This window comes from Bradysia coprophila, unplaced genomic scaffold (genome assembly GCF_014529535.1).
Source record: "Bradysia coprophila strain Holo2 unplaced genomic scaffold, BU_Bcop_v1 contig_232, whole genome shotgun sequence".
Taxonomy (NCBI): Eukaryota; Metazoa; Arthropoda; class Insecta; order Diptera; family Sciaridae; genus Bradysia; species Bradysia coprophila.
In genome coordinates this window covers 7,528,689-7,544,944 of record NW_023503493.1, presented here as the reverse complement: position 1 = coordinate 7,544,944, position 16,256 = coordinate 7,528,689, and the positions used below count along the sequence as shown (strand labels likewise).

The 16,256-nt window shown below is 34.3% G+C and overlaps 1 protein-coding gene and 1 long non-coding RNA gene across 4 annotated transcripts in view; one reads left to right on the top strand and one right to left on the bottom strand.

The window, feature by feature from the left end:
• Window positions 1-16,256, bottom strand: part of LOC119075732 (chromatin-remodeling ATPase INO80) — an 87,991-nt gene that overhangs the window by 17,148 nt on the left and 54,587 nt on the right. For 2 of the 3 annotated variants that reach the window (XM_037182272.1, XM_037182271.1), the window contains exons 12-15: window positions 13,549-13,707; window positions 10,476-10,578; window positions 10,227-10,330; window positions 4,600-4,813 (exon numbers count right to left, since the gene is read on the bottom strand). In XM_037182272.1, the coding sequence (XP_037038167.1) occupies window positions 4,600-4,813; window positions 10,227-10,330; window positions 10,476-10,578; window positions 13,549-13,707 (580 nt within the window). The remainder of the gene's footprint in view (window positions 1-4,599; window positions 4,814-10,226; window positions 10,331-10,475; window positions 10,579-13,548; window positions 13,708-16,256) is intronic. The other variant, XM_037182273.1, reaches the window with a different exon arrangement.
• LOC119075739 lies at window positions 153-14,929 on the top strand. The gene is made up of 3 exons (XR_005087447.1): window positions 153-178; window positions 5,346-5,348; window positions 14,918-14,929. It is a non-coding gene; the product is annotated as an uncharacterized LOC119075739 (long non-coding RNA).

Below are 16,256 nucleotides of genomic sequence, written 5' to 3'. Positions count from 1 at the left end.
TCGCCGCAGGCGTACCAACTTATCATTTCTATGCAAATTTGAGATGTTTTATGTACTCGAACGCGGTCGCTAAATTGTTGAGTTAAGTTGGAATTCTTTCATAGAACCGGGTAGCAAACTGCTATCGAATACTTCGACAAAAAGAAGTGATAAGCTTGGGTCAGTGTTCTATTTCATAGTAAAATGCATGTTAAATCTGACGAAGTACTAGATTTTGTGACAAAGCCGCACGATACTTCGATCAATTGAAGTAGCAGATTTATTGATCATATCACGACACATTCACCGTTGGTTGTAAATGCAAAATTTAAGTTAATAAGACTTCGTATAAGACAGTATCTTTAGCGATTGTATTAAAATCATCCAAAAATGTATTTGTTAGCGGTACATTTAATCTTTCTGCGTTTCCATCATAAATTTGACTGAAAACATTATCAAGATTGCACAAATTGAACTTAACCGTTTTCCAGTTGTGTCGTCAAGTAAATGACAAATTGCCACACACCACTCGTGGGAATGTTTATTTTATGTACCCGCGCAATACAACAGAAAAAGAATTCTTTTTCTCCGCATATAAAACCACCTATCGTAAACGCAGCAGAAACAGCAAGAACGAATTAAAAAAAAAACTTCCGAAATAAATGTCCAGTCCAACTACATATTTTAGCCCATATCGAGGTATTTATTGAAATTTTTGTTTATTTTATTGTGTGAAACGTGCAAAAAAAAAATAATTTTTTGGCTAAGATTTTTCTTCCATATCCATAGTCGATATAAGATTGGAACTAAAAAAATCGTGATTTCATTCAACCGCGATCGAAGTATCGTCGTTTCAGTTACATTGCAACAAGCCAGGCAACAAGGAAATAAATTATTCACTGTCTACGAGTGTGTCATCACATTAGAATCTCGTCGTTTTTCAGTTTGTTCTTTGGCATTCTTCCTTCCCATTCCATGGAAACAGAAACCGATTTAAAATAAAACCAACAAAAGAAGACAGAATCAAACAAAAAAAAATCTTTGACACCAACGATATTACTGTTGATGGCCATTTATTAAATATCGCTTAATACCCTGTCCATTTATCATTTAATTGAATCATTTACATAAATAATAATTATTATATTTTCAAATCATATCAGTGACTATGTGACTACCTGTCTCGTCCATAATAAGACTTAACACCGTCTGTGTATATATATTCCTTTCAATCATCGTACATATACCCAGCAGCATAGTCATATAAATGAAAAGTAATCAGAAAATATATACGAGAATGAACGTATCAAAAAAAAACTTAGAATTTCTGTGTGTTTATATTCAATTTAAGAGATTATGGGTTTATAAAATGTTACGTCGAAGTATGGTAAGATAAACCAATGGTCTTTAATATACAAAAAAGTCGATGGAAGTTTGAACGAAATATAAAAAAACAGGTTTCCATCCATACGATGTCTTATGGGTAATATATAATAAAAACGAAGTAGAAAAAAAAACGTTTAAAATTGAATTTTGATGACAGATAAAACTATCACAATTTTCAACTAATAGGTTAGTAGTTGAAAACCATGTAGGAGTTGGATAAATGTCTTTTGATTTCAAATGCAATGCAAAAGGTTTTTTTTTATTTCTCTTCTCCGTATCCAAGTGTATACCGTTCTACATGCTACGTGCTACACACACGTACATTTAAGTTGATATAATACCGAGCGGTGTGTATAATTCATATATTTATTGTATACGCGATGTATATGTTTCGGATTGTTTTATAAAAACGTTGATTATAGATGCGTGTTTATAATTCAATATTGATTTGAATCAGTTATGGGAATTGAATCAGTTGTCAACATAGATATTTTTAATGAGAACAGACCGAGAAACATAAATTTTATGCATTCGAGAGAAGGAAAAAAAACGTCTGAACGCAAGATTGGTTACACAAAGATTAATACGAATAATTTTGTGGAAAATGTCCAATGGAATACGAATTGGTGGAGGTCAGTTTCAAGTTTTTGGAATGTTTCAAATGTAGAAGCAACCCTTTTTCACGACGAATCATTTATCATTTGAAGTGCAATTGAAACGAATTTTGTTTGGATCTGATCATTGATTAGACAAATTAAAATTTTTCTTAGATTTTGTTGAATTGAAGAGAAGAAACAAGAACGACGACAGTCAAATTTGTGACAAAATTAAAAAAACCTAGTCCTACCTGTTATACCTAAGTTAAGTCCGCTTGTATTAAGTCGACTGAAAATGAACAATAAATGAATGAATGAATGAATCGGGCTACGTCTTACAATTTTTCCGGACAGAAAGATTTTTCAGTTCAATGACTGTCACTGCTGACCACCGCATACAGGTTAAGATAGTGACCCTTTAGTCATGATGACATATTTCCGTTCACCTTTTAAGTACTTTTATTATCAGTACTGTCTCGGTCACCCTCTCATTTCCAAGTTTTCCATATTTTCACACCTTTCAACAATTTCTACAAAAACATTTTTTGGAAAATATTTAAAATTCTGGAAAAAAAATTAGAAAAATTAAAAATTGTTTCCCTAAAAATAGGCCCTGGAATTTTCTTGTCCTGCCCCTTTTGTTTATTTCCTTGTCACTTGCCTTGTTCTGGCATATTAAAATCCGGTTTCATCGAATGGATGTCCAATTTCAAATTTTGTAAGAAAAAATGGATCGATCTGTGAAGTATGTGCGAATTGTTGAACATTTTATAAAATGGAGAAAACATCAACGAGCAATCACGTTTTCTGCATGGTCATCTGCTATCGACAGAAACAACTAAAAACAATAAGCTCTGTAGTGGAAGGTTTACTTTTATATAGCGAAATGGATGTTGAACAAATGAAGTAAAAGATTTTCACATTAAGGCCCGTCATTGGGAAATGACAGGACAGTTTCCCGAAAATGTATGGAAAATTTTATCACAAAAATTCACCGAAAAGATTCAAAGAAACTCACCCATGATGGTTTCCATTGTATTCGTGCACCGTCTCTTTAGGTCCCCAAGGCATATTTAAACACTAAAATACTTTCTACTCGATGCAAAAACAAAATTTTGTTTTTTGTATTGTCGCGACAAAAACACAGAAAATATTTCGTCACAACTGTGACACTCCGCTATTATAAGGACTAGAATGAATGTTTGCTGTGTTCACTTCGGCGGTAAAATATTTTCATTCAAAAAAGTGTCCGACACTTCAACGATGGTAGACATTTATTAAAATTGTAACCTCTCCCACTTCTTTAGTAAGCTAACAAGACTTCGCTGAGTCTAATTATGCCACCTCTTCGAACAAAAATATCGGCTGAGGTCGAATAATTCTCCGCTGAGCTTTAACAAACCTCCGCTGAGCTCTAATAATTCTCCGCTGAACTTTGACAAACCTCTAATGAGTTCTAATAATTCTCCGCTAGGCTTCAGTAAGAGTCCGTCAGACCTTAGCACGTTGTAGTAAGGCAATGAAGCTAAGCGAACACTCAATAAGCATCAGCGGATACCTAATAATTGTTGCTATGATTTAATAAGACTCCACTTAGCTTTGGCAGATCTGCGCTGAGTGTCCGATTCGCTCCATTAAGCCTTCCTGCAACTTGCTTAGGCCTAACGGACACTTTCTGAAGCCTAGCGGAGAATTATTAGAGCTCAGCGGAGGTTTGTTAAAGCTCAGCGGAGGTTTGTTAAAGCTCAGCGAAGAATTATTTATTAGAGCTCAGCGGAGAAGTATTAGAACTCAGCCGATATTTTTATTCAAAGAGGTGGCATAATTAGACTTCGCGAAGTCTTCTTAGCTTACTAAAGAGGAACGAACATTTATTTACGCAAGGCGCAGTCTTACGAGAGGCTAAATTTTTAATAAATGCTCTCCCATCGTTGAGAGAATGTCCGCTGAGCTCTCGTAAAGCTTTAAAAAATGGTCGATGAGCATTATTAAATGTATACGCTACCCTTTGTCAACCGTTTGATGATTGTTTTTAAATGTCCGACACTTTTTTAAACGAAAATATTTTACCGCCGAAGTGAACACAGCAAACATTCATTCTAGTCCTTATAATAGCGGAGTGTCACAGTTGTGACGAAATATTTTCTGTGTTTTTGTCGCGACAATACAAAAAACAAAATTTTGTTTTTGCATCGAGTAGAAAGTATTTTAGTGTTTAAATATGCCTTGGGGACCTAAAGAGACGGTGCACGAATACAATGGAAACCATCATGGGTGAGTTTCTTTGAATCTTTTCGGTGAATTTTTGTGATAAAATTTTCCATATATTTTCGGGAAACTGTCCTGTCATTTCCCAATGACGGGCCTTAAACACTAAATGATACTTTAAACAAAAGAATTGATAGATTTGACAGTTTCGCAGAGATTTGATTGTCAATTATCATTTGACAAAGGTTAACACCTTATAAGTAACATCGCAAAAAACACCCTTATTCAGCCAATAACTTCTTTAATGATGGGCTGCATCGTTTACATCGTTTAAAAGTTTCAGTTGGTTTTCAATTAATTTTTCGACCATTGAATAGAAACAAGAATGACAACAACAAATTCAAAACAATAAAATCTAGAAACCACTTACCAGGAGCATCATGATCGCTGGGACTGTCACAATCGACAATTAGTGCTTCGTTGCTGGATTCATCGTGACCGACGACTGGTTCGGGAACAAACTTATTACTTTCGTGCGATGCATCACTGTGAGCGGGACTGGCCATACCACTAGCCGTTTCCGTGAAAGGGAAATCATCCGCATCTTCCAATTTGATTTTTTTCGACGCCTCTAGTGATGACTGCATAAATTGTACCGGAGAAAATAACCGAAAAAAAGAGAGAAAAAGAAAAGTTCAATAAATTTCCACCTACAACTGGACAAGACGGCATTTTAACTACCATGTATTATGATGTGTAAAATGCAATAAACTATTTAAAATCAATAAACAACAGCGGAAACAGAAATATGTAAATAAATTTCCAATATTTTGATAATAATCGTTCACTACGGCATCGATTTATTCAAATTTTGCTTATATTAATCGAGTCTTATTAGCAATAAACAAGAAATTTATCGCTTCAAAATGAGATAAGTTTGATCTATGCGCGACCAATAAAAATATCTTCACAACAGTTCATTAGCATTTATCATTTTCGTTTTTATAAATGAATAGGGAAAAAAATGTATTGGAGAATGCAGAGGATCGATAATAAAAATGTTAATTTTTTTTGGTCGAAATGATCGGATTATTAAGTTTGACGGATTTCGGTTGATAAACCCAATAACATTGGAAAAGAACGTAGTAGTTTTTGGACAGAAAAATTGTATATGAGATCGTGATTTTGTATGACTGTGACTTCAATTTTATGTACTGACTGCAGTGTTACGCTAATTGAGTCGAATATTTTTTAATTAGAAAAATCTGTTAACAACAGCAGTGACAAAAATAAGGAAAAAACTGTGCTCAAGACTTCTTATATAGATTGTATAGTTTGGGTAAAGACCAATGAAGTCATAGATTTTGTATCAATATGTTGAACATCAAAAGAGCTAAAAGATTCAATCGATTTTACTGGTTTTACCGTTTGTGAAATGTTTACTACCACAATTTATTGAGTGACTCGATTTGACTTAATTCACAAAATCTGAGGCGACGTAGAGGTCAATAGACACATGAAAACTTGACTTTTCATTTTTATCCCCAGTTATGTAATGGATTTTATATGTCTCTGTGTGGTACGACTAATATTATGAGCGTTAGGTCAATTTACTTTTCATCCCTAGAGTCGAAATGAACCACTTTCGACACATATCAGTGAAAAATTTATTTTAAGGGGCAGATACCTTGCGAAAGTTGACCAGGCCATTAATCAACTTTCGCATGGGGCAGATAGTGAATCAGAACACATTGGATGCATAGAAATGATAATAGGTGGCACTGTGCTGACAGAAAGCATGAATATGTCAAATGACGTTTAACAGCTATGCACAGAATACGTCAAAATCCAATGCAAAACCATGTAGCATTTGACGTATTAGATGCATGACTGCTAAACGTCATTCGATATAATGTTTCTTTGGTTGCGTAGAATCGTATTTCATTACTTCGGAAACAATTTTGTGATATTCGCAAACTCACTAGCAACTGTTTTTCGACAAGTGTAGAGATTGGATAACCGAGCCGAGGCCGAGACCGTTACAGAAGCTTGCTGCTCAAAAAAACACTTGTGAGCTTTCATTTATCATAAGATTGTTACCTCATGTAATGAATTACTTTCGCGTCATCCAATGTAACCTCCTAATACCAGTTTTAATTCTTCTGAGACATACACTAGAGCTAACCATGAAAATGCCCTTTCAGCACATAAAAAACCGGACGAGTGCCAGAACAAACATTTTCCTATCCAGGTAGACTGCAATAAAGTAACACAGGTTCCAGATTGTAGCCGTATGATTCACGGGGAGTGATACGTATGTAGGCCTATGAACGCAAAATTCGAGGATGTATTCAAAGACACTAAAATTTCTAAAAAATTTTGGTTTATAAATTTTCGGTTTCTTGATGCAGTTACGACTAATTGTAACAAAACTACTGGCAACTGGCTCGATAGTCGAAGGTATCGTGAGTTATTTTTAATAATAAAAATAAATTCAGGTGCATCGTAACATTGAGAGTCATTCTAACGACATTTTAAATTTTCTATACTGCATTACGACGACAGGTGTAAACAACTATATCACTTAATAAATAAATAATAAAATAAACAAAATTATAATGATCGGGGGAAATATTAATTACGGAAAAGAAATGTGTCCCGTGAAAGGCTTAATTCTTCGTTAGATAAAATTGTATCAAACAAGTTATTAAATTCACAAAATATTGATTTGGTCTCAACTCTGAATAAAAGTGCATCTGCCCAATATTATCATTGTATTAAAAATGTCTTCTAGTCATTTGTATATACTGCAGTGCATTGCATATGCAGATTAAAAATAATGACAATAATTTACCAGAAGTTTCTATGTTGTTTCTACATACATTTTCGTCATGTCGTAGTACTTCCGTCTTCAAATGCATCTTCAAAATGTAAATAATGGCAACAGCAAGACATTATCTGACATGAAAATCCAGTGTCTGATTTTATAATAATATTTCTTTCTTTTTACTTCGAAGAATATTTTCTGTGTATAAAAGGAACGTTTGGGCAGCGTTCCGTTGAAAGAACAAAATCATTTACCGCAACCAGAGTATATGTTGTTGTTTTTTTTATGTGTGTATTATAATGATTCTTTTCGGAAAGAAAAACAAAATGTAACAGAAACATTACGTGAAATTTATCGAAATAAGAGCAATGTGTGTATGGCATATGACTCGGATTTTTACTTAAAAAAAAGAAGAGACAATATGGACGGTGTTATTTGAAGATACTTAATGCATGTGGTTTAGTATAGGGTTGCCAGATGATTTTTTATTATTTATCTGAACTTTAAATGAGTTAAACATAGCTCAGATAGCTGATTTAATGGTTTAGTGAAGCTGGGCAAATCTATGAAGCGCAATATGGGAGAGCCACGAAGTGAGAAGTTCCTACTCCAACGGATATCCACTTCCATTCACCCCTTTGAATCACATAGTCAACGTGCGCAATACGTTCTGCGATAAAAACGATTTAAAATTTTTCTTTTGATATGGAGATTACGCCATTGAAAGTGAGTCTGGACAGTCTTAGGGCTGCCACGGTTTAAAATAACTCCTATTTTAGGATTTTAGGAGGAGTGATTTTAGGAGAATTTTAGGAGTTTTTAGATTGACTAGTCTTGATTTAAGAGTATTCTTGTATGGTCTTAGAACAGTTTTAAGTAATGTTACAAGGATGAAAGACGAAGTACGTTTGTAATTGAGATAGAACTCTTACATAAAATTCCAATATATAAAAAGTAAGCGAGAACCTCCCCACAACAGCCCAAATTTTCATGAATTGTTTCAATGGAAATTATTTTATAAATCTTCATCTCCATTTTAGGAGTTTTAGGTGATTTTAGGAGGATTTAGGAGAATTTTAAAATTTTAGGATTTTAAGGAGTTTTAGGAGGAGTGGCAGCCCTGAGTCTAACTGCACAAGTAAAAAGTAGAATTGATCCTCGCTGGTCAACATTTGGAAAACTATGACTAACTTTCAGAAACAAGATGAATAACAATCTGAAACTTGTTCGATTCGTGTGTCCTTCGCCAGTGTTCACAAGGGAGTTAAATGTCTAGAGTAACGAAAGGCATCCGAAAACGACATAAAAGTAGCAGAAACCATGAATTTTGAAGGCAAATTTCTAAAAATTTTGAAATTCTTATTTTTGATTTTTTTTTAACTTTTCAGAAATAAAATTTCTCAAATTAAAATTACAAACCCTGGCAGAAAGTGCCATATAGTACGAATTGACCAGAAGAAGAAGATGTTGAAACAAATGAAGTAAAAGACTTTATTCCAATGAGTGAAAAATACACTTAGTCAAATCAAGTGAAAAAGAATTGATATAACTAAGACAAAAAGTAGAGGACAATAACCAATCCCAATCCCACACATTCTCAGAATCATTACCTCAATCTAATTTCAAATAACATTCGGACAAAAGACTATCTGGTCACCCTAAATCTCGGCGATATTATTCTTCGTGCGGTTGTTACATTGCATTATAAATTGGCCAGTAGTTAATTTTTGTAATAAGTCAAGGTTCTGTGGCTGGGATACGATATAATTTAAAAAAAGACGAAGTTTCATTTTATCTGCCATCTTTACGGGACGAATGATTTAATTGGCTTGGACGAATAAAAATAAACTCGAAATCAGAGGTGAAATTTTCATTTTCAAATCATCAGAATTCGTGCTCTTCACCAGAAACAGAAAAAAGTAAAAGTTTTTCGAGTTGATACATATCCGAAGAATACTAGTAGACTACGCGTGGAAAGCCAGAAGCCACTGTTTACAGAAGAATGAGTCTGTAATTCACATCGTTAGTTGAACCCCATATTTCGACGACAAAGTCAAGGTCAGTATACAATAGTGCGGGCAATGTCATGGTCAATGGTCAATGTCTTTAAAAACTAAAGACCTGGACCGACAAGAGTCCCACTGACATATTCCAATCGAATTTCTCGTTTTTTAATGCACACAAACTTTGAGAATAATTTATTAATGGTCCATTCAAAGTTCGTGCGATGCGATACATACACAGTTGCCGTATCTGTTCAAGATCATCGACAACGAATATGTCTTATGTTTTATATTAACAGATTTCCGGGTGGTCACTAACGAAAAACCATTTACCAGAAAAGAAAATTAACCAATTAAATTACACAAAAAAAACCGACGGAATTGTAAAAGGAATATGTTTCCGAATTGTCAGTTGCATCGGAGAGACTGTATCAGAAAGTGAACATCAATTTCATTCATTAAAAAAACTTTAATTTCAAATAAATAAAAAAAAACAACAAGAAAAAGAAGACTCCGATTTGAATGCCATCATTTGTTCAAGCTAAAGTTTTCCGAATTGAAATGTATACACGTAACAACTGTGACAAATCAATTTGAACAAGATGTAACCAGCAAAATATCAACAATTATTATTAAGTGTCCGTGTTTGGCAATCAACATCTTGCATTTTTTTCTTTATGCACACGGAATACAGTCTTTAATTGAGCCATAAAAATTTGTCATTGTTGTTCATTTCGCTTTATTAAACGTGTGTGTCATGCCATTATTATGTTTAACAGAGCATACATGTCGTTCATATAGATTTGCGTTTTATTGCGTAGAGACAGTTTCGTTGTATCAATAACAATTTTCACATGAACATAAAATTGGCGCCCATATATGGGATGACACCGTGTGGAAGCTGGTATATCTCGGTGATTATTCGTCGTCTTACAATATTCGAATGTAGTTTTTCGAGCGAAAACAATTCAAAGGCAAATTCATAACAGAATGGGAGCGAGTCGAATAAATTGACGGATCTGTATCATATGGGAAGTAGTAGATTACCGCAGACCAGAGCCTATTTTTGGAAGTAAGTTCTAAAAAACTTCTAAATTTTATTTCAGGAATTCTAAGTATCTTTTAAGATTTGTACAAATTTTCAAGGAGTGCTTAAGACTTACATCCCAAAATATGGCAGACAAAAACTAATTTTCTTTAAGTTCGTCTCTAAATCATTCAACTTACCCTTGATGTCGATGCCACTGGTTTTCGTTTCTTATCTTTCTCTTTCTCTACTTTAGGCTGATCATCACCGGTTATGCTTTTCCTTTCTTCGTTACGTTGCCGATCTGTAATTAATAAAAAACAGGAATTGAACACAATTAATTCTTTCAGACAAGAGATATTAAAGCCCATAACGACAAAGAGCCATGGGAATTTCTATACAAATTTCTTTAATTGAATTTAATCATAAAAAAACGTAGATAAACTTACACTTGAGCTCAATTTCTTCATCATCAAGCAATAGCGATACGACTTCCTTTGGCTTAAGTGTATCTGGTTTAAAGTTGCCACCACTTATGACCATACGTTGGATCTGTAAACAATATATATACCGTCGTTTAAGAGATTGATACACAAGAAAAAAACGTATCTTAGACTAAAGCATTGTAGATTAGTGATTCTAAAACGAGACACTATGCTTGAAAACAAAATAACAATCAAAAAAATAAAACAAACAACACAAATGAGTAATACGTGATCGTGTATGCACAGGGTGGGTTTCTTACCGCATTTACCGCTTTTATTATATAAACAAATAAAACGTGAAGCGCGTTAGTTCATAAAGACATGTAGTGGATTCTCTTCTTTTTTTTAAAGATATCAAATGTAGGTTTGATTGTGTTTTATGGTTCGCTGTCGTTTGATTTTTTGTAAAGTAGTCAAACCCTTGTACGTATGCAGAGTGTAAGAAAGATCGTATCCGACGGTGACGACAAAAATAAAACACTGTCGTGGTATACACGGAAGAATTGGTAATATAAACTCTATGGATTTCGTTCAAGTGCGTCGAAATTAAGGAGAATTACGCACTAACCGTCACAGAAAGACATTCCCCAAATAATTTTTTTTCGGTTGATGCATATCTCTCCTCAATTATGACATGTTCTTATCTCTATCTCTACGGTAGTGACTCAAAACTCTCAAGAATTGATAGCTCTGAAAAATGGGTTGCCCTCAAAGTCGTGTAACTCTCGAGCAGGCTCTCTTAGAATGAAAGGTCTCGAGGATTCACAACTATCCAGAAATCATGTCTTCGGGACAATGGTAGCACTCTGCTGGATGTAAGTCCTAACGAAATAGTTGTTGTGCAAACGGTTGTCATGGGAACGGTTACCATGTTCTCGAAAGAAACCCCCACAGTTTACTTTATAAAGCACCTTTACTGTTACTCAATAAGTGATGGGGTATTACTCATTAATCAGGAAAATTTTAATTCAGAATACCAAAAATCAGGAAAAATTTTTAGGAAACGTAAATTAGGAAAAATATTTACGAAACCAAATATTGGGAAAATGTGAAATTGGGAAAACATAAAACAAGTAACACGAAAAATATGAAAAGTTGGAAGAATTGGAAGTTTTTTTTTCATGAGAGTTGCATAGACTCTCACCAATAACTCGCCATTCGATGATGTCGACTATATTCGAGGATGTCGACTACATTCGAGTACATCGTCTTTATTAGAAGACATCGACTATATTCGAGTACATCGACAATATTAGATGACATCTACAAATATATTGACTATATTTGAGGACATCGACTATCTTCGAGAACATCTTCTATATTCAATGAAGTCGACTATATTCGAGAATGTCGACTATATTCAAGGACATCTAGTATATTCGAGGACATCGACTATATTCGAAAACATCGACTATATTCGAGAACATCGACTATAGTAGAGGACATCGACTATATTCGAGAACATCGACTATATTCGAGAACATCGACTATATTCGAGAACATCGACTATAGTAGAGGACATCGACTATATTCGAGAACATCGACTACGTTCGAGGATTTCGACTATATAACGTGACATCGACTATATTCGAGGATATCGACTATATTAGATGACATCTACTATATTAGATGACATCTACTATATTAGATGGCATCTACTATATTCAAAGAAGTTGACTATATTGGAGTACTTCTACTACATTCGATGATGTCGACTATATTACGTGACATCGACTATATTCGAGGACATCGACAATATTCGAGAACGTCTTCTATATTCAATGAAGTCGACTGTATTCGAGGATGTCGACTAAATCCAAGGACACCGATTATATTCGAGGATATCGACTATATTAGAGGACATCGACTACATTCGAGGATGTCGACTATATTACGTGACATCGACTATATTCGAGAACATCGACTATATTTGAGGACATCGACTATATTAGAGGACGTCGTCTGCTTTATTCGCGTACATCGACTATATCCGGGAATAGTCGAGCATATGACCAATGCTCATTGAGCATATGAGAATATATCGAGTAAGTTCAGTTCGATTGTAATTGGAAGACAAATAAATTATGACTCGATTGTACTGGAATTCACTTCATATACATAAGTACAATATTGCGCACGCCAGTAATGTTATGTTTTTTACAGATGATGTAGCGCCGCAGGCCGTGAAGAATAAAAAAAAAATAAAAAAGCGGGGTCGAGGGGCGGCAGCCCCCGCAAAGGGGGGTCAAGGGGGGAGTATCCCCCCTTGCACGTCCTTATAAACTTTGATGTGGATATTTTGTCCGAAATTTATTTTGTCCCGAAACTCATTACAATTTCTGATTCATGGTTTTCTTAATGCTTAATGCTTCCTAATAAGTGGAGTTCATGATTAATTTTTCCTGATTTGTGTTTCCTGAATAATGTTTCCTGATTTTTGTCTACTGATTATTGGATTCCTGATTTTTGTCTTCCTAATTAATTCATACATCCAAGTGATGGGTAATGACTACGTATCAATCTATGAAATAAACTGAATAAAATGAAGTAATAGATTCACCAGCTAATTTTTCTAGTAAAATGCTTGTAATAGTGTTTCAGATATCGTTCCCTTTGCGCAAAAACTATCACAATCTCTTCCGTCCGTACCCCCTTTATTTCCGTTCTTTTCCCTTCAAAGTATGTTGAATATGAACCGGCGCCAACATTCACCGTCTTAGACTATTTAGATAATTTTCTCCCCATACTGGTCAATAGAGCACTCCATCAAAAAGACAAAGTAAATTTTAAACTCAATTTCGGTATTTTTATTTGTTTATAAAGAGTGTCACATACTCAAAATTAAGACAATACCAAATATGAGGCACGTGCTTTTCGTTCCTTTCGATTTTTATTGTAATAATGACATAGAAACGCACCGGATGTACTTTTCGTCATTCAATGAATTAGGGGATCGATTTTAATTCAAAATAAATGGGATAGATTGTACAGAAAATGTTTGTCACATTTGACGTAATAAAATACTGCGTTCACTTACCTCACTCTTTTCACGTGCACGTTGTAAGATGCGCTCCTCAATCGTTCCTTTACAGATGAGACGGTAGACGGTGACTTGTTTCGTTTGACCGAGACGATGGGCACGATCCATCGCTTGCTGGTCGACTGTTGGATTCCAATCGGAATCGTAAAATATTACCTGGAATGAGAAGATTAATTTTATTATTACAAGAGTATGTGAGTGCCTTGAATTTAGTACTGCGAAATGTTTGTAGTTTTTTCTTAGAAAATCCAGTAGTGGCCTGGTGCCAAAATTACATCAAATATCAATATGAACACGAGGCTGCCTTTTTGGATTCTAAGATTTTAAACAAAGATGACAGCCCCGTGTTAAAAATCTGATTTCGGTGAATCCAGTACCTTACTGATTTTTAACTTGGCACCAGAGTGCTGCTCACATTGAAACTTTTTTAGAGATTCCTCTTAGGAGCAAGCTGGTGTCTTAACTAACTATAATACATGAAAATTGAGTACCTTGTACTTGCTCTTTTGTATAGAGTTCCCTTCATCAATGAAACATTTACGTAAGAACAACCCAACTTGTAATATTGTAACGAAAGGATATTGAACTGCAACACATATTCCTCATAAGTAAAGCAATTTACAAAAAAATAATAGTACGACGACAATGTCGATGTCGAATTTAAGTATTGAAAATGAAAGAAAACAAAATGCAACCGCATATCGAATAACCACTGAAAACATATGATTTCGGGAACGGAAAACCACAATTGTTAAAAATATCGAACAATACCGTAATGTTGTTCGAAACATTTAATGTATTGCAAAGGATTGCGGCGGAAAGGAAAAAAACCACAGACTTTCATCGATTTTATTTTATAAATTAAAATCGGTCTGTGCATTGATGAGGTACAATCATTTTTTTTCCAGAGCATACTTGTAAAACCTGCTAGGAGAATTCGGCTTGATTAGATCGTTTTTCTTTACATTTAAATTAACGTTCGCATTGTACCTGGAGAGAGATTACGGCTGCATTTCTCTATTCTCTTCTCTATACTCTACCATCAAATCTGTGCACAGAAAATGCACAAAATGTGTATGTAATGTGCACATAATGTGCACATAAATATTTGTACACATTATGTGCACATTACATACACATTTTGTGCAATTTCTGTGCACAGAATTGATGGTAGAGTATAGAGAAGAGAATAGAGAAATGCAGCCGTAATCTCTCTCCTGAAACGTTAAATTTGTACTCAAAACCGGATACAAAATCCCCTTTGATTTTTTTTCCCTGTTCAAATATAAAAATCACAATCCATTGTTATTACCATATCCGTTTCGGTACAACTCTTGAAGACACAATCAGCGTCTACAAGTCTGAGAAAATTCTGTTTATTTTACCGACACTTTTTTTTACATTGCATACACAAGTCACAGACACGATTCATTTTATTCGTTTGTATATAGAACGTGTGTGGGATGATCATTAAAAGTCGAGTTTATTTATTTAAGCTTTTCATAAACAAAATCTAACGATCAACCCTAATTTTGATGTTGTTTAGTGTATCAAATTTAATGACACTCACGTCTCGCGTCCAAATTAGTAATTTTTAATGCCAATTTCTGTATTAACACATACGGAACATAGTTTGTATATCGATATATCGGTACCAATCCTTAATTAAATTGAATCTTTTGAGAAACGACCACGTGAAATTGCTAATTCATTCGAGTGAAAATTAAAAATTTTGAAAAAAATTTGAGCCATTCAACGGATCAACGTCTCAAAATACGTGATAACTCTTTTTTCTAAATATTTTACTTTCGTTTCATTTAACTGTCTTTCTAAACTGGCGTTGGACAAAAATTTAATTGTGTAATGCCTAACCGACTCAACTATTTTTTTTACAAGTTCAGTAGTTCATTGATATAATGAATTGATCTGACTTGAATTATCGTCCACAAATACGAGTGCGACAAACCAATTTACTTGGAACCGAAGGGCAAGTTGAGCGTGCACTTTTAAAAGGTAATATTCGAATAATATGAAAAAGTGAAATCGCTCCTCAAAGTCTAGTCCTTCAAAATAATAATCTTCGAATTTTCAACGTTTTAAACTTTTTATCAAAAGAAATTTTAATTTAACTTTAGCAAAAAATTGCTCTACGGTAGTGCTCAAACCGTGAATGCTTTTTTACATCTGGAAAAAAAGACAAATTCCTGCAGCAATGCTACAATTATTTGTTGAATCGAAAATTCTATCCTACAAATTGACCCCAAATTGAGTTTTCCCTTTAAATGATTATACACAATCAGCGTTTAAGAATTGTCGATACCATGTCACTATTCTATCAAGAAAGTTCAATGTATGATGAACGCCGTCAGATGTGCCAAAATTTTAAACAAGTTGCGTCCCACGAAGGAATCTGACTATTATTCCGAGGTATCACGTCATACCGACAAGATGTTTGTCATTTGTATTGCTCAATCCGGGTCTCGACATAATGTGGAGAGCTAAACGACCGGAACTATATTTACATGGAAGGTCATTGATATCGTTTGAATGTATCAATGCTTGTTATGTTACATTCGTTTCCAGTTTAAATTTAAACCGAAAATATAATAATTCTCTGATGGCGTATCATGCCATCACCCGCAATTTTTAGGAATCGATATTGCAAATCTCTACCGGATTTAGTTTTACCATAACTAGTCACAAAT